The following is a 19,425-nucleotide window of genomic DNA, read 5'->3' as shown; positions in this document are numbered from 1 at the left end:
GGAGGTGACCATTGGCACAGTTGAAATAGGTTTTAAGATGGGGTTTAAAGACAGATAGAGAGAGGGGTGAGATAAAGGGATAGAGGCGGGGAATTCCAGAGGTTAGGGGTGTACTAACTGAAGGCTCGGCCACTGATGTGCCACACAGATGATATACACCAGGCCATAACTGATCCCAAAACCATCTTCACCAAACACCCACTCACCAGGTTACCTCTCAGGAGTCTCTTCTCCCCAGCCAGATCTAGCAACTAAGCTCTGGCCATACCTCCCACTTCCCTCCCTACTGCTTCTCTAGCTGGGAAAGATTATCTACCTTTTGGGATTAGCTTCATCTTCATCCAAGTACCTTAGGACATCCTCCCAACGTGAAAGGCACTATACAAATGTAATTTTGTATTGTATTAGAGAGTAATATTTCAAAAAGTAGGATAAACCCAAACTGACTTATTTTACTGTAACTAGTGTCATGTGGACAGTAGATGACCTGTTCAGGTGGACGTTAAAGATCCCATGGCACTACTCGAAAAGAGAAGGGTTTCTCCCCCCGCAATACTATAATCGACTGTTTGTGGGAAGAAAGTTACTTGCAAATTGGCTGCTGTGTTCATCCACAAAATGCGCAGTCACTGCACATTATGTGAAGAAATTTGAGACGTCCTCCAGACATGAAAGGCTCTATGCCAAACGTAATTATTATAATAAGCACTTTGACGCATTTTCTGATTTGAAAAAGGCATTGTACAAAATGCAAGCTGTTGCATTAAATACACAGCTGGTACCAATGTATAGTTAAATGCAATCCAAGATTTTGCACAGATTAAGGTTCTTCGCTCTCGCTTGTGATTTGACCCAAGAAAGATTCACCAAATCATCTCATTTTAGAAAATCACATTTTGCAATTCAAGAAGCCCACAACGCTTTGATGCGTGCAAACTTCTTCGACCCTCAGATAAATTACAGTCAACGTTACTTGCAGGACTCGCAGCCCTCGTTTTGACACAATAAAGAGGGCATAAACATAGAACAAAAGCACTTCAACTACAAGCATTTATACAGCAGCATCCTTCATGCAGTGATCGGAGCATTTAACAGCAAACTAAGCTCGGAAGTACGCTGCATTGACACAATCTCTCCTGATCATTGGAACATCTGCTTGTTTTAGGTAAATTAAGAACAGTTTATTGCAGGCAACATTGGCACCTCTTCAGTATCACACAACAGGGATTTTTTTGGGGCGAGTGGGGAGAGGGAGAGGACAGTGAATCGAGAGCCTGTCAACTAAAACGAGCATTGCAGGGTGGGGCTCGAAGGGTGTGTGCACATACGATCTTAAAACATCGCTCCCTCGTGCTAGAGAGACACGGACGGTTCCGTGGGAATGGGTTTATAGTACCGAGAAAAGCAGTTTTGCTAACTCAGCCTCACACACGTGTGGCTGGCCCGAGGGAGACCTTCCTCACACTCGAGAGAGAAAATATGAAAGTGAACTGGAAATGCAATTGCGCAGTGAGAAAAAAAAACTAAAAAAAAGTATCTGGGCGGTAGGATCCGAGGAAATAAATCCAGATCTGCCAAGTCGCCCCCCAGGCTCTTCCCAGGGTCCGCAACGAGCCACATTGAAAGACCTCACAGCCACAGGAGTCAGGAAACCTACACCATTTAACTCCCTCCCCAACTTGCAAAGGGCTCAGCTTCACTGGGAGCTGGTGAATGACAAAAAGATTCTCATTCCTGTTGGACGCAACTTTGTTTGGTGTGTGTGTGTGGGGGGGGGGGAGGGTTGGTGGGGGAAAAATAAATCTAAATGTAACTTCAGAAATGAAAGAGTTTAAAAATCAGAGATGTGGATCAGGGTGTGGGCACAAAGCACTGGAGATAAAATGACAGCAGGGGTGAAGGTGGAGTCCCGAAGCTCAGTGGTTAGAGCACTCGCTTTGCAAGCGAGAGACCTGAGTTCAATTCCAGGCAGAGGGCGAAACCTTGGGCAAGTTTCCTTACTCCACACAGAGCCTAATAATAATCCCTCCAAAACAAAAAACAATAATAAATTGGTCATTTTCAATCTACGACTGTTTGTGGGACATTGCTGTGCGCATTGGCTGCCGCGTTCGCCCACAAATATACAGTCAATTCACTTTACAGTGTGTTCTGTGAAGCGCTTTGGGACGTCCTCCCGACGTGAAAAGCGCTATATCAAATGCAAGGATTATTATTATTTAAGACCCCCCAATTAAACCAACACACACCCCCCCACCCACCCCACCACCAAAAATAAACACTCCACTAAACCAAACCCCACCCAACACCCTCACCCCAGACTCTCCCCCCCCCACCCCAGACTCACCCCCACCCAACCCCCTAACCCTAGACTCTCCCCCCCCCACACTCCCCCCCACCCCCTAACCCCAGACTCTCCCACTCACCACCATCCAAGCCCCTCACCCAACCCCCTCAGCCCAGACTCTCCCCCACCTCACACTCCACCCAACCCCAGACTCCCCCCCCACCCCCCACCCCCCCCAACCCCCTAACCCCAGACTCTCCCCCCACCCCCCCCAACCCCCTAACCCCAGACTCTCCCCCCACCCCACCCAACCCCCTAACCCCAGACTCTCCCCCCACCCCACCCAACCCCCTAACCCCAGACTCTCCCCCACCCCACCCAACCCCCTAACCCCAGACTCTCCCCCCACCCCCCCCAACCCCCTAACCCCAGACTCTCCCCCCACCCCACCCAACCCCCTAACCCCAGACTCTCCCCCCACCCCACCCAACCCCCTAACCCCAGACTCTCCCCCCACCCAACCCAACCCCCTAACCCCAGACTCTCCCCCCACCCCACCCAACCCCCTAACCCCAGACTCTCCCCCACCCAACCCAACCCCCTAACCCCAGACTCTCCCCCCACCCAACCCAACCCCCTAACCCCAGACTCTCCCCCACCCCACCCAACCCCACATTCCACCCAACCCGACTCTCCCCCACCCCACACTCCCCCCACCCCACACAACCCCCTAACCCCACACTCCCCCCCACCCCACACAACCCCCTAACCCCACACTCCCCCCCACCCCACACAACCCCCTAACCCCACACTCCCCCCCACCCCACCCAACCCCCTAACCCCAGACTCTCCCCCACCCCACCCAACCCCACATTCCACCCAACCCGACTCTCCCCCACCCCCACACTCCACCCCACACAACCCCCTAACCCCACACTCCCCCCCAACCCACACAACCCCCTAACCCCACACTCCCCCCCACCCCACACAACCCCCTAACCCCACACTCCCCCCCAACCCCCTAACCCCACACTCCCCCCACCCCACACAACCCCCTAACCCACACTCCCCCCCACCCCACTCAACCCCACACTCCCCCCACCCCACACTCCACCCAACCCCAGACTGTCCCCCACCCCACCCTCCCCCCCCAGCCTCACCTTGGCTTCAGCCGCCTCCCGGTGCGGGCTGTCCCGGCCCCCGGGCCGGTGTCCGCTCGGGCTCTCGGGGGGGCTGTGGCGCTCCCCCGCCGTGGAGGTGCCGACTCCCATCTCGGCGTCAGGGCCGCCCTCGGGGGGTGTGTGGGGGGTGAGGGGGGGGTGTGGGGTGAGGGGGGGTGAGGATCAGAGAGTCCCGGGGAGAGAGGAGCAGCCGCCCGGGGGGGGGGGGGGGTGAGGGGGGTGAGGGGGTCTCTGTCTGTGTCCCACTGGGACTGCACTGAGAGGTCGGTCAGTGCCGCTCCTCCCGCACCAGCGGCCGCGGGCACTCAGCACTGCTCCCCCTCTCCCCCTCTCTCTCCCCTCTCCCTCCTCTCCCCCTCTCTCTCCCCTCTCCCCCCCTCTCCCCCTCTCTCTCCCCTCTCCCCCTCTCTCTCTCCCTCTCCACACAGTGCAGAGAGATTTTCCGCAGATCCAAAACGTGCGGAGAGCTCCGCAGTGGGGGGACTCCGGTCCCGGTTTGCGGTGATGGTCGACTTTTATTTTTTAAAAAAAGAAAAAAAAAAGCACTGCTCCGCAGTGATTGTTTTTATTTCCACTCTCTCTCTCCTCTCCTCTCTCTCCTCTCCTCCTGTTGTCCCCAACGGCAGCGCTGTGCGAGGAGGAGCACCACAGCAGCAGCAGAGCCCCTACACTGCCATCTCACTCACCCGCAGCCCCAGAGGATTGCGGTCTCACCGCTCGACCCACTCCCCTCTGGTGACTGGTTATATGTATCTCCGCCCCGCAAACCCCGCACAGCCAATGGCAGCTCCAGGGGGGCAGGACCCGGGGCTGCACTGTCCTCTCCCCCCCCCACCCCCCAGCCACCCCACCCCACCCCACCGCCCCTCCCCACCCCCACCCCCCACACCCACCCCACCCACCCCACCCCTCCCGTCGGGAGGACGTCCCAAAGCGCTTCACAGAACACACTGTAAAGTGAATTGACTGTATATTTGTGGGCGAACGCAGCAGCCAATTGCGCACAGCAATGTCCCACAAACAGTCGTGGATTGAAAATGATCAATTTATTATTGTTTTTGGTTTTGGAGGGATTATTATTAGGCTCTGTGTGGAGTAAGGAAACTTGCCCAAGGTTTCGCCCTCTGCCTGGAATTGAACTCAGGTCTCTCGCTTGCAAAGCGAGTGCTCTAACCACTGAGCTACAGGACTCCAGGTGGATTGTGTATTGGTCCACCTTGGAAAGTTTTTTTTTAACCTGGGTTTCAGCTGTTGCAATTGTTTTTCTGAAGTGTCGGTAAAGCTCTGGGAAAAGCTCCTTAACTAGTATTAACTCGAAATAAAGAATTTGCTGTATCCTCGTTCAATGTGACTACAAGTTCTGCTCACAAGGATAGAAAATTCACAGACTGTAGCGTGACCTCGTGAACCATGAACCATGCCTTTGCCTCTTATTTTGACTGCAATCATTCAGTTAGATGAGGGTCTGGTGGTGCAGACACACATCACAGATACTCAGAAACAGAAGCCTGAAATTTTTCTTAGTCTTAAGACCATCCAGAGTTATAGTAATAATAATCCTTGGATTTGATACAGCGCCTTGTCACATCATTGAGACATCTCAAAACTCTTCACAGGATATACTGAACAGTTCTGTGGCTGTGTGTATTATGTGGGTGAGTGCGGTAGGCAATTTGCACATGGTAATGTCCCACAAGCAGACATGGAGGCAATGACCACTTTTATTTGGGATCTGTTATTTGTGGGTACTGGGATTCAAATAAAGACTTAATTTAAGAATTTTACAAATTTCTGCACAGCCTTAAATTTGAAGACAATGGTGTTAACGCTAGAAGCTTAAGGAAATTGGGGCTTCAGACATTATCTCAGAGAAAAGGTGCGCAGGGCTGCACTGTGGTGCCTTGGTTTCAGCAAGCAGATGGTTGAAACTTCCGAGAATATAAACATTGAAAATTTCTAAAGAGATGGCTGATGTAAGTGCTTCGGACAATAGTGCCATAGTTTTCAAGATACTGCAACCCTGAATTTCTATATCATTGGCTCGTTTCAGACAAATGGTGGAAATGCAGTAGGGATCAGTCAAAGAACCTTGTGCACTTGTATATTGGAAGTCATCAATCCAATGCACTTAGGGATTGCAACCTAATCAAGTGATGGAAAAGAAACTAGTGAGCAAAAACAGTTCTGCTGCCTTCCTAAGTGTTGTAGAGTGTGGACATGATAATTTAAAGGGAACGGGATAGATACTTGAGGAAAAATAATATTAAAGACTATGGGTAAAGAGCAGGGAAATGGGATTGGAGTAAATGGTTTCAGTGGGGGTATCTTGCACCAGTACAATCTCAAAAAAGCGTTGAATAATAATAATAATCCTCGAATTTGATATAGCACCTTATCATGTTTTTGAGATGTCTCAAAGCGCTTCACAGAATATACTATAAAGTGAATTGACTGTACATTGTGTGGTTGAAATGTGGCAGCCAATTGCACACAGCAGTGTCCCACAAACAGTCGTGGGTTTAATTTCTTTATTTGCTTTTTAAGGGATTATTACCCCCAGAAAAGCGATCCGCCAATCGACTAACAACTGGGTTCCTACTTACTGATAGGTAAACAGAAGCGTGTGGAGTAAAGAAACTTGCCCAACTTTTTTCCCTGCTTGGGAATTGACCCAAGGTCCTCTCGCTTGCGAGGCGAGTCCTCTAATAACTAAGCTACAGGACTCCTCCTATGCTATAAATTGTCAGTGATTCTAAGCTTCTATTCCCAAGCATGTCATAGATTTGTACAACTACAGTCCAATACATATATCCTATAGTTCCAGGGCAGACTACTGGTAGACCAGTGTTCCTTTCTAATAATAATAATAATCCTTACATTTGATATACCGCTTTTCACGTCTTCTAGACGTCTCAAAGGGCTTCATAGAATATACTGTAAAGTGTAAACTGTAAAGACTTATATATTTGTGGGCGAAATGCAGCAGCCAATTGCACACAGCAGTGTCCCACAAACGGTCGTGGATTGAAGTGACCAATTTTATTATTGCTTTTTTCTCTTGAGGGATTATTATCAGGCATGTGGAGTAAGGAAACCTTCCCAAGGTTTCGCCCTGCCGGGAATTGAAACCAGGTCTCTCGCTTGTGAGGCAAGTGCTTTAACCACTGAGCTACAGGACTCCTAAACTCCTTTACTCTTCAAATAATTTCACTTTTACCTACAAAAAGACAGGTGTACCTTTACTCTTGTCCATACAACACTAATCCACCACTAGTTTATGTCCACTTACCTATATTTATCAATTTTGATACAATTCACATTGGGTGTATATTACATGGAGGTTTTGACAACGTTACTATATAATCTTTTGCACTTTCAAACACACCTGTTTGTGAAAAAGGCACGTTTCCTTTAGATTACCTTTGCTCCCAGGAATTATGGCAGGAACACAAACGCATGATGAAAAGCATTTTGAGGAACACGCCACACACACACACACCATTGATCAATTGCACGTCAATTGATGTGACATTGAATAATGGTCTAGCTGCAGAGTTCTCAGTGAAATGCACTCACTCCCTTATGCTGGCCTCCATCTTTCTGGGGTGTAGGATTTTCTGGCACAGGGAGAAGCCAGAAAAAAAGAAAGAAAGTAAGTAAGAAAGAAAGAGAGAGAGAGAGAGAGGGGGGGAAAAAAAGAAAGAGCAGCTCAGTTTGTGCCTTGTGTGTAATGGAACTATACAAACCCATTTTGTAAATGGAAGGATCTTGTGGCCTTAAATTTCACGTGGGCTTAGCCTTAAGGCCATTGTCTTTCAAATGTGAAACTTTTTTTGAATTTTGGAAAATTCTTACATTTCACTGGCAACACTGTGACATGATGCCTGGTTCAAATTATGGAACAGCGAGGCTCAACAAGATGTGGAAATAGTTCCCTCCTCTCAATGGTGTGTTCCATATCCAACAAAGAGATGTCTCAGCGGGTAAATTATAAGATTTTAAATGGAATTGAGAAAGTAAACTGAGAACAATATTTTTAGATACACCATGTCAGCAGAATAAGAGGGCACAGGTGTAGGGTTGCAAAGGGTAATTTCAGGAAGTATTTCTTTACCCAGAGGATAATTAATGACTGGAACAGTACCCTGAACAGAGAGGTAATGAGCGGGATGTTACAGATTTATGTGCTCATACCTTCTTTTACAAAGAGAAAAATTCTGTTGGATGTTTTGGGTGTGCAAAAGAATATATGGTAGTGTTGTCTTCCATATATATACACACCACATATACTATATATATAATATATGGTATGTAGCCTTATCACGTCATTGAGATGTCTCAAAGTACTTCACAAGATATATTGTAAAATAGATTGACTGTGTATTTTGTGGGCGAAACACAGCAGCCAGTTTGCAAACAACAATGTCCGACAAACAGCCTAGAAGTGAATGATCAATTTTATTTGGTGGATTGTTGGCCAGGACACCGGGAGAAACTCCCTCCTCTGATGTTGTATGTTGCAATATCTTATTACTGATGGTGCTAATGACATTAAAATGTAAGCAAGGCTTTTGAATTGTACTATAAAGTCTATTTCTTTATTGCGTATAGGTATTATTACCTTTTATTCGTTAGTCACATTACATATTTCAGATACTCTCCACTAACAACTGACAGGTTTTACAACAATGTGGTCAGACTTTATGCCTGAATATGGTGAATATGTCTGAGTGATGGTGCTGTCTATTGGATCATGTTTGTCACTTCCTGGTCTATGCAATAAACTTGGCAATTACTGCACATGAGTGGCTCTATGTCTTATAAACATTCTGTTTGTGGTCAGAGATTGACATGGGTGGAGCATATATACATGGGATATAAACTCAGTGTGCTTGTCCTGGCTAATTGACAGCTGAAGGACACCAGCATCTCATCAACAACAACTTGCATGTATATAGAGCTCTTCAGGCAAGGTAACATCTTGGGAGCACTAATATCAATAACATTTGTATTCCAGCAATGCCAAACTCTCCCATCTGTGTTGTTCCTATGGTCGCCCAGCTGGTCAGCCTTGTTCAACTCTAACAATGTAGTCAAAGGGCCCTTTACATTCCAGGGTGTGAGTGGTTGCATTAAGTCTCACTTGCTGCACTGGAGTTTTGGCACTTTGCACCGTCCAGGGCATACTGTGTGAGGCAGCCTGGCTTCTTCCACACCACCATCATTGGCTGAGCCTTCGGCACCTACATCCCTAACCTCTGGAATTCCCTTTCTCTACCCCTTTGTCTCGCCTCCTCTCTTTCTATCTCTAGGTCCTGTCTCAAAACCTACCTCTTTGAAAGTGCCGTTTCCCTTGCTTGGCATCTGACCCAGTCCTTGTAAAGCCCTCCTTGTAAAGCTCTCCTAGGCTTTACCCTAATTAAATGGTGCGATATAAATGCAAGTTGCTGTATTTGTATTTGAGCCTGTACTGAATCGGCACGCAACCCAACATACAAATCCCCTAGCTCTTCTGTCTGTCAGAATTCTGAATCCCAAATTGGGTTTTGCAAAACATTGGTCTGTCTGCTCACACAATGTCTATCCATGAACGTAACTGTCTGCTTGCCTGAACCTTCTGTTGTAACATGTCTTGCATCTCTTAGCAGGAATACATTTCTATCTTTTCTCTTTGGGGACAAAGTATCCTGTGCCAATTCTGACAAATATACAAGACTGTGTATAAGTTCATCCAGTCTGGTTACTGGGTGGCGAAAGAGACTGTGGTATTGACATCACCAACAACACGCTGGACGGCGTCTCGGAGCACTTAGACCGTGATCGGTAGAGCATTGAAACCTCAAACCCTAGATGCTTCACCTCTGGCTTTATAGGTCTTTAAAATTATGGGGGGGTTTTGATAGTCGATTGGGAGAAATTATTTCCACTGGTCAGTGAGTCAGTGACTAGAGGGTATCAATTTAAAATAATTAGCAAAGGGGGAAGATTAGGAGGATTTTTTTTTTTTTACAAAGCAAGTTGTTAAAGAGGTTATTTGGATGTGTCAGAAATCATAACTGAGGTCAATACCCCTCGCCTCACTTTCTGTTCAGTCGGGTAAGAGCGAGGAACAGAAATTACAGTTCTGGTGGATAAAGGTGACGAAGTGGACACTATATATTAAAATTTAAGAAGGCCTTTGACAAAGTGACACATAAAAAATTACTTCACAAGGTTAAAAGACACACAAAGGGGTTAGGGGGTTCTAAAGTGGATCAAACGTTGGCTGCATCAAGGAAAGTGAAGAGCAGTGGTTTGTGGGGTATAATCATAATGGAGGATGGTGATAAACTGGGTGCCCCCAAGGCTCAGTGTTGGGACTTCTGCTGCTTATAGTCTACGTAAATAATTTGGAAGTTGGGATAAAACAGTTCATTGAATTTGCTAAACAATACCAAATTGACTGAGGTTTATTTTACTAATAAAAGGGAAGAAGATGCAGGCTACAAATGAAGTTGGAATAGATTGGTTGAAAAAGGGTGCAGTTATCATTTAATGTCAACAAGTGAATGGTCATGGGGCTGAGATAGAGTAACGAGTGTTAGGAGTATTAACAAAACAATATATGATTTCAGAGCTCAGTGCAGAAGAATGATCTGGGACTTCTGGTTAATAGATCTTTCAGCCTATTAGCATAGTGTCTGGCAGCAACAAGGAAGGCAAACAGGATTTTAGGACCCATAGTTAGGGGGTTAGAGGTCATGGGGTTAACTTCCACATGTATGCGATGAAACCCCCCCCTATCTCTCTGCCGCTATCCTCGATTCCAGCACTGATTGCCTGTGGGACATTACCAGAACTTGCCTGCTTCATGTACCCTGCCCTGCTTGCCCCACTGTTGAGGGTCAGACTTTCAGGCTATCTGCCCCACTCTCTAGAACTCCATCCCAGATTACCTTCGCTTTGCTCTTTCCTTTGCTTCCTTCAAAGTCTGTCAGAAGACCTTCCTCTTTGATGGCACCTTCAGTCGTCTTCGCCTCCCTACCTTCATCCCCCTTATCCCCCACCACTCCTGAGTACAACCTTCAGCTTTGGTGCAAAACCTTGCCTGTACAGAGCCTTGGAAAGATACCGCCCCCCTCGCCACCCACAGTAAAAAGTGCTATGTAAAAACAATTTGTTTTTGGTAATCATGTTGTAGAGTATGGATGACAGTAACAATGAATTACTGGCAGTAACAATGACAGTAACAAAGAATTGGTATGGCCCCACTTTGGAACAGTTCTGGGATCTACACTGCAATAGTTAGGCATCCTTACAGAGAAGGTACAACTAAATTAATATGAGATTAGGGCCACTGTATCAAGTGAGATTGCAGAAATTGGGAATGTTTATTAATGGAGAAGAAGCATCTCTGGGCTGAACTCATTGAAGTCTTCTGGATCATGAAGGGTATAATTAAACTCAACTCCAATACCAGACCTTATTCATAAGAACATAAAAATACTAGGTGAAAAAAGACCAAGGTCCATCTAGTTCCCCTTCCACCTTCCTGGCAGTCGCATGTACATATGTCCCAAACTACCTATGTACTATATTCCACAATGTTATTTTCTAAAGGAAAATTATCTAATCTGTGTTTGAAGGAATCAACATTTCCTGCTTCAACCGTCTCCCTAGGGAGCCCATTCCACAGGTCAAGCCAATTTGGTCAAGCCTCAATGGCTAAATGGGTCCTGGTCTCAAATTTAGAAGGGGGAGGGTGGATAGACATTTTGGATTTAACTACTTAACACAGGATGGTCTGGGCAGTTTTAAGAGGGAAATGGTGGGTTTTAGGTGGTGAAGGAAATTAGGGGCACATGTAAAACAGAGAAGGACAACATTTGAAAATGAGACAAGCTTTGAAGGAATGAAGGTTTTTTTCCAGTGCTGTAAGTATGACTCAACTACCTGTACCCATCACTGTATCTGTGCTCCTATTACTAATCATTGAGTTATTATAGTGTTATATTTGTTTGAGAAAGAACATGTTTGTGGAAAGTGAATGGCAGCTTTGTGTATCTTTCCTTGTGTGGCTCCATTATTACCACAGTAAAAGCCAATGCTGATATCCAGCTGCTCTCGATGCCCATCCACTTCCTTTTCAGAACACAGCAGCGTTGTAAACATAGTAAAGGTACCTGCACAGCAACAGGCAAGGGAGACACATATTTTATTTATATTACATATATATATTTTTTGATATAGCGCTTTTCACGTCAGGAGGACGTCCCAAAGCGCTTCACAGAACACACTGTAAAGTGAATTGACTGTATATTTGTGGGCGAACGTGGCAGCCAATTGCGCACAGCAGTGTCCCACAAACAGTCGTAGATTGAAAATGACCAATTTATTATTGTTTTTTTTGGAGGGATTATTATTAGACGTGTGGAGTAAGGAAACTTGCCCAAGGTTTCGCTCGGCCTGGAATTGAACTCAGGTCTCTCGCTTGCAAAGCGAGTGCTCTAACCACTGAGCTACAGGACTCCACGACATGTAGACACGCAAGTGGGTGAACCCACTACTGTGATATCCTGCTTTTCTTCATACTAATATGCCAGTATTAACTGTGGATCATAGGTACATTTGAAGATATGTAAGGATTGATGGATGCTATTATCTGGACAAGGTTTTGGGTGCAAAACTCCTTCTATATAAATATGTAAAAGGTCGGGAAAGGTAATCATTTATTTTTCTTATATGAAAACATCCCTCAAAAAAGTCAGTCAATTCAAACGAGCCATCAACACCTTCCCAGGAACCAAATACCCATTAGAAACAGCGGGAGAGTCCAGGACAAATGCTCCCCCACAACGCAGGCAGCCTATTGCAAAGAAAACCTTGGGTTATAATTAAATCTGCTTCCCCAGAGGGCAGCAAACCTAACACTCGGGTTGTAGTTGAATATGCTGGGGGGGCCCCTGTGTCATATGGTGCTTTCTTGTGGTCCTTCCTTCAAACAAGGGGATGGGGGGGGGGGCAGTGAGAGTCTGAAGGAGAGCACAGAAAGCACTTACCCACTCCTAATAATTAGCAACAAATTTGCGGATCCTGGCATGCTTCTGACAGAATGGATCAGGAATGTTACAACTCAAGTGAATTAGTCTGTGTCAGCGGCTCCCTGCTGGGTTTTGCTGGGTTTCACAGGCTCACCAGGAACCGCATGTTCAAGGCACCGACACACAAAGCGTTCATTAGCAGCTCAGCTCCAAATGGACAAGGGGACAAGGGGGGAGACAGGAGTGGGCAAAGTGTCAAGTAGATTGGGCCGTTTTATCGCACGGGCCGTAAATCACACAGGGGTAATGCAACAATTTGCTGTCATTTATCACTCCCAACATACAGTAGAAACGGCCACATTTGCACAGCTCCAGTTTTTAGAGCCATTCCTGTTTTTTTGGGGGGCGCTCAATTTAAACAGTCTATCCCACTTTACTGACTTATTGTGAATACCCATCGAGTTATATCACCCTCAACCCCAGTGATTTCCTGAAACACTATATAGCAGGTAGGATGCACACAATACGTGTCAATCAGCATCAGAGTTTGCCAAGTAAAGTTGTTTGTTTATGTGTAAATACGAGATATTTGGCCCTTAAGTGCTCCAGGACAAGAGTAATCCTTCTTATTTACATGATAACAGAGCTGCAGTTCATTCTGTTTACCTTTATAAACCAGCAGGCACATGCTAAGTTTAACAAACTAATAAAGAATTGCTGAAAAAAAGTTGCGATCTCTTTTTATGTAGACCTGTCAGCAATGCTGTTTTTATAGTGAGTCGGGTGAGGGGGAGAATTCTGCTTCGACCCTGCTTCCCCTCGGTCTAAATTACAACCAAGGATTGAGTTTTAAAAAAACAAGCAAGAACAACAAGAAAAGGATGTACAATATCAGCCATTTACAAATGTGCTTCACAAAATAAACAGGGCATTCTTGGAGGAATGTTTGAATAAGTGCAGGCATCCTAGTTTTCCATATTATAATAATAAATAATAATGTAATAATAAATTCTTGCATTTGATAGAATGTCTCAAAGCGCTTCACAAGATTTACAGTGAAGAAATTACAGGATTTATTTTGCCCACAAAATACAGTCAATTCACTTTACATTATATTCTTGAAATGCTTTGAGGTGTCTTGAAGTCGCGATAAGATGCTGTATCAAATGCAAGGATTATTACTACTGTGAAGTGGAGTGACTATTTTGTAGGTGATTGTAGCAGCCAATTTGTCCACAAGCATCCATGAAGTAAATGACCAATTCTATAGGGGCTCCCCCTATCTCTCTAACCTCCTCTCTCCCCACAGCAGTACCCGTGGCCTCTGCTCTACTGGGTCCATACTCCTCCGTGTCCCCCGAATCCTCCGTTCCACCATCGGCGGCCATGCCTTCAGCCACAACACCCAGAAACGTTAGAACTCCCACCCTCAACCCCTTCACCTCGTCCCCTCCTTCCCCATTTTCAGGTCGCGCCTGAAGACCTTCCACTTTCTTCTTACGGTCACATTCCCCTTCCCCCTGACTCAGCCTAGGGCTCCGCCATTGTTAAGCGCTCTGACATGCCGCCCAGTGTGGAGGGCGCTATATAAAAATTGTTGTTGTACTTGGGTGGAGACTGGGAGAAACCCCCTTCTCTTTTCAAAAAATGCCATGGGATCTTTAGCGTCCACCTGAACAGATGGACAGGACCTCGGTTTAACGTCTCATTCAAATAATAGTAAGTAAACAATGCAGGGCTCCCCCACACTGTATTGGATTGTCAGTCTAGACTGTGAATTCAAAGTCCTAATATGGGGCTTGAACAAACAACCTTCAGATTTAAAGACATGAATATTACCAACTACCAGCTGACAGTCTGAATATAATCCTGTGTTACAGTCATACAGACGTCAGAAGTTAGTGTTAGATTGCACTGCGATCAGACTACCATTTTATGCTAATGTTATAAAGTTATCTGATTACCAGGAAAAGCCTACATTAAGCTTTTTAAGGGCAATTATTAAGTAAAAAGTTTATAATAAAACTGTTATTAACTTTTCACATACTAATTTTGAAGGCAAATATACAGGATTATTTTTGGATTGACTTTCTTGACCTTTGAGCTCCAATGACAAGGAACAAGATTATATTTGTGTTTTTTTTAGAAACTAAGGAAAAGTACGAGGCATAGGCAGGAAATGGAGAAGATTATCGAGCTTAAGCACAGTCTGCACATTAAGTATCTAATACATATAGTGTTCCTATTACAATGTAATCATAATCTTTGGATTTGATAGAATGTGAAAACATCTCAAAGTGCTTCACAAAGAACTGTTGTGTACTTGCGAGCAGATGCAGAAAGTAATTCATCTCACAAACAAGCATGAGGTCAAAGAACAATTTAACTGGAAGATTGTTGACCTAGACACCAGAAGAAACTCCCTTCTGTTTTTGAATAATGTCATGGGATCTTTAACGTCCTCCTAACTAGCAGACAGGACATAGTGATAACATTGCACATCTGAAAGGTATTGTGCACAGTGGCGAGCATAGTTTGTGTATTAATACAGCTACTTCTGTGACGATGGTTACACGTTACCAAGGAATGAAAGGATGGCACAAACCAGCTGTATTATATCAGAAGGAGTCTGAACCACTCTGAGCTACTTATACTGTCTTTCAGATAATGCCAGAAATATGAAGTGCTCCAGAAACCAAAGGACACTTTGTCTTGTATGTTAAAGGATAAATTGGGCTACTGTTGTACTTAATGTCCTAAGGCCAGATAATGGTTTACATTAGCAGTTCAGTTCCTCTTTTCTTCTGTTCTTTGGGATGACTGATCATACTGTGCCTCAGTCAGGCTTGGTTTTCTTAGTATTCTCAAGATCGAATCACACAAGCAAGATATGAGGGGACGGGGTGAGGGGAATGATACAGCCACAAACAAAAGTCACCACTGTGGGCGGTTTATTGGTTTCAAGCTGTTTGTTTGATTGAGAAAACAGTCCTGTAGCTCAGTGGTTAGAGCACTCGCCTTGCAAGCGAGACACCTGGGTTCAATTTCAGGCAGAGGGCGAAACCTTGGGCAAGTTTCCTTACTCCACACATCTAATAATAATCCCTCCAAAACAAAACAATAATAAATTGGTCCCACAAATCCACGACTGTTTGTGGGACACTACTGCGCGCAATTGGCTGCCGCATTTCGCCCACAAATAAATGGTCAATTCACTTTACAGCATATTCTGTGAAGGGCTTTGAGACGTCGAGAAGTCGTGAAAAGTGCTATATCAAATGCAAGGATTATTATCATTATTAAAAGGGAAGAAAGCTCCAACAAGAGTTGGGAAAGCAAAACAATGGCCCCCAAATGGCCTTTGGAAGCTTTACAAGAAATTAGGGGGGAAAACCCAGATGTTTAACTTTGATGTGAAGTGGATATTTTCCTTGATTTGGAGAAAATCGGAGAATAGACGGATACCGATTTTATTTCCCGCTGAAAACCAGAAAGCAGCAAAACTAGTCATAATGCAGAGAAAAATATGATAAAGTGGTCCAGAAAACAAACAGCCTGAGTCTTGCTGCCTTTGCTAGAAAAACAAAACAAGCAACAAAGAGATTGCTATTCTCATCACATGGGTCCTTACCTCGGTCACATGGAACCAGTTTGTGACGAGTGCAACATTCCATATGATCTGAAAATATCATTATTTAATTTTCTATTTCATTACCAGGAGGTTGCATGTGAAACTCTCTGTGATTCCAATTACAGATCTGAATCCTTAGCCAAATATCTAAGTCTCTTCTACCAAGAAATAACGTGTGGAAAAAATGTGTGTATCAGTGAACAAAAACACAACCCTCCTCAGATTATCAGGGAAAGGAAACAAAATGCACAGTCACTGCTCTTTATACTGAATCCTGTGAAGCGCTTTGAGATGTTTTCCAGACATGAAACATGCTATATCAAATTCAGGAATTATTATCAGTGATAGTAGTATTATATAGCAACAAGAGTCCCACCACAGTTCTTGAGACACATCAAAAGCTAGATTTTATGCATTTGAGAAACATCCATTTACTTGTATTCCCTGCTGTCTGTCTTCTAGCCAGAGTTTCTCAAATACCCACGTCATAAACATCTGGATGGATGTTTTTCTATTTGCTTGGTAATTTCTCAACAGAAAAAACAAAACCAATAGTGATCAATTTATCATTTGACCCCTCCTAGCCCAGAACCACTGAAGCCAATTGTAATCCATGCAAATAAATGGCTGAACAATGGATTGCTCTTTCAACTACAACGTCAACAACTATTTTACATCTATATAGCATCTTTCACATCGGAGGATGTCTCAAAGTGCTTAAATGTAAATTGTTAAGTGTAGTGACTGTAATTGACGACAAAATACCAGCCAATTTGCACATTATCTTATTCAGGCAGGCAGGATCTTAGTTTAAAGGTCTACTCCAAAGGAATATTTACTTGCCTTTTCCCCATACCCCTGTAAATTTCTCCTCCATCAAAGCAGCACTCTCCAGGAATGTATTGAAGTATCAGTCTAGTGAGTTCAAAAATCACAACATAAGGCTTGAACCCACAATCTTCTGACTCAGAGGAAAGTGCTATCAATTGAGCCAGGCTGAGACCAATTAAGATGGAAAGAGATGCAGTCATAGAAAAAGGTCTTGGATAGAGGAGCGTGAACATGTGCAAATGAAACTCAAGGAATTGCTATGGAAACAGCATTTAGCAACGACAGAGAACTATGTAGTGAACGTAAGTGAAGTCATGTGCTTTTGTGTTTACTGAGACTGAGGTGAGAAGCTAGATTGTGTGTTAGACAGCTGAAAATAAGCCTGTTGTATTTGTACATATCGGAATAAATACAACAGTCAAAAGGTCCTGAAAAGGAAATATATGGACATGGTTATGAAGTTGCAGGACAAAAGCGTGAAGTTCATGCTATTTGGTTGTTTCCTGTGCTCTTTGATAACTTCATGCTGACGAGGATAATTTCTTGTTTGAGAGTCTATGCAGATCAAAATGAAGTGTGCTTAAAGACCAAATCAACATGAACTGCTAAGCATCTAACCTCTGGTTTTTAAGTTAAGTAGATGTTAAGTTCTGAATGGGGGATAAAAGACGATGTAAGATGGAGAAGCACCACAAGGTCAAGTGACAAAATGTAATGTGAAGCAGAGTATTTATGCTTTTAATAAACAATGAATTGACAGGAATCATAAGTTAGATAAAGCAAAATATTTTTGAATCAACGAGTGTAAGAAAGATCTAATTGATTTAACAGAGAGCTGGATCCACTTTTACGAAGCTCAGTGTAACAGGTTTAGAAGGGGTTGTATTGCTATTGATGGGTTAGGGGAATTGTCTGAAGAAAAGATTCAGCTTTGGATGACAAAAGATCTGAATCAGCTTAGACACAGGATACAAAGGATAGGACATTAATAATTGGAAATGGTTATAAAATCACCAGGACAAGAGGTCATTTTCCTGAAATTATTTGACCACACAAAACGCAGAAGATTTTAATGATCCTAGTGGAATGGGGAAAGGGATGTTGCAAGGGCTAGTTCAGGCGTTTTGGCACAGCATTTTATTGGTGACTAATAAGGAGCTCACACTTGATTTATTATCTTGCGACAGCCTGATAGCAGGATTATGAATAACAGAAGCCTTTAAGATTAATGACCAAATGCCATTAGATTTGATACTGTAATATGGAGGAAAAAATCAACAGATAATTAAATATTGAAAATCATGGAAAATTACAGGATAGGAATTTACAGGAGATGGAAAGCTAAATGCAGGTTCTTTTTAAAAAAATTTAAATACTGCAATATCGTTCCCAAATTTTATAGCGATATGTAGCAGAATGGGCAGCTCGATTTACTGTGTTCAATATTACTTAGTGGCCTTTACAAAATGGATTTGGTGCTCTGTGTATACGCGTATTGAGCAGAACTGAAATCAGGTTAGTTTTTCAGTGTTATTGTTAGAACCAGTTGCACGGCCAACTCGTTCAGATTTCATAATTGTTCCTGACAGATGTTAGGATGGCTATTGTGGAAGGATGAGATCAGAGAGACCAAAAGGTCGACTTCAGCTGAGCCCTTCTGACCTATGGGTTTGAAATGTTGTGGGACTGGGAAACCAGTCAATGAGGGGTCAGATTTTTCCCACTTGGAGCTTGTTAACTCTGCAAGCCAAAACCCTAACAGGTATTGTGATCTTAGCTGGTAAGTAGCACAAAGCTCAAAGTATTCACAATGACAAGCTGAGTGGATTTAGATGCTTACACTCCTGCAGGAACACAATGTGCACTTGAGGAGTCCCCAACCCAAGACTTTTGTCAACCTTGTCCTATATTTTGGGGGATTAGGTAAACAGGATACATTCTTTAGGGGAGAGTGTGCACTCAGTGCCAAACAAATAGAAACCATGCAAACATATAACTCTCAGTTGTGTGATTTAGACTTACACCTCAGGTAAAACGTTAGGTATAAACACACTCGATGTGCAAAATTGGTCATTCACTTCAGATCTGTTTGTGGGACATTGGCTGCTCTGCTGCATTCGCCCACAAAGTACAATACTACTACTTGCATTTGATGTAGCGCCTTATCACTTCTAAAAGCGCTTCACAGAACATACTGTAAAGTGATTTGATTAATATTTTGTGGGCAGAACACAGCAGCCAATTGCACACAGCAGTCACTACACTTTACAGAACATTTGTGAGGCACTTTGAGACATTCAACATTATATCAAAATGCAAGGCTTATAATCCTAAAGTTACATTGGATAAAGTGCTAAATTGAATATATGATGTGAAGTAGGAGTTTATTAGGCAAAGAATTAAAGAGCAAGCTGACCCCTGGAAGACAAAAGATACAGTGGAGACAATAGCAAATTGTCTGTTGAAAATGCAGGT

General features: G+C 44.0%; 1 protein-coding gene across 1 annotated transcript in view; it reads right to left on the bottom strand.

Annotated features, from left to right (window-relative positions):
* The window catches only part of akap12b (A kinase (PRKA) anchor protein 12b), a 46,174-nt gene extending 42,604 nt beyond the window's left edge, over positions 1-3,570 (bottom strand). The window contains exon 1 of the mRNA XM_042332941.1: positions 3,448-3,570. Within this exon, the coding sequence (XP_042188875.1) occupies positions 3,448-3,558 (111 nt within the window). The 5' untranslated portion in view covers positions 3,559-3,570. The remainder of the gene's footprint in view (positions 1-3,447) is intronic.
* Positions 3,571-19,425: the final 15,855 nt, after the last annotated feature.

Source organism: Callorhinchus milii, unplaced genomic scaffold, assembly GCF_018977255.1.
Source record: "Callorhinchus milii isolate IMCB2004 unplaced genomic scaffold, IMCB_Cmil_1.0 Scaffold3, whole genome shotgun sequence".
Taxonomy (NCBI): Eukaryota; Metazoa; Chordata; class Chondrichthyes; order Chimaeriformes; family Callorhinchidae; genus Callorhinchus; species Callorhinchus milii.
The sequence above is the reverse complement of the archived record's forward strand: the minus strand, read 5'-3'. Positions and strand labels throughout refer to the sequence as shown.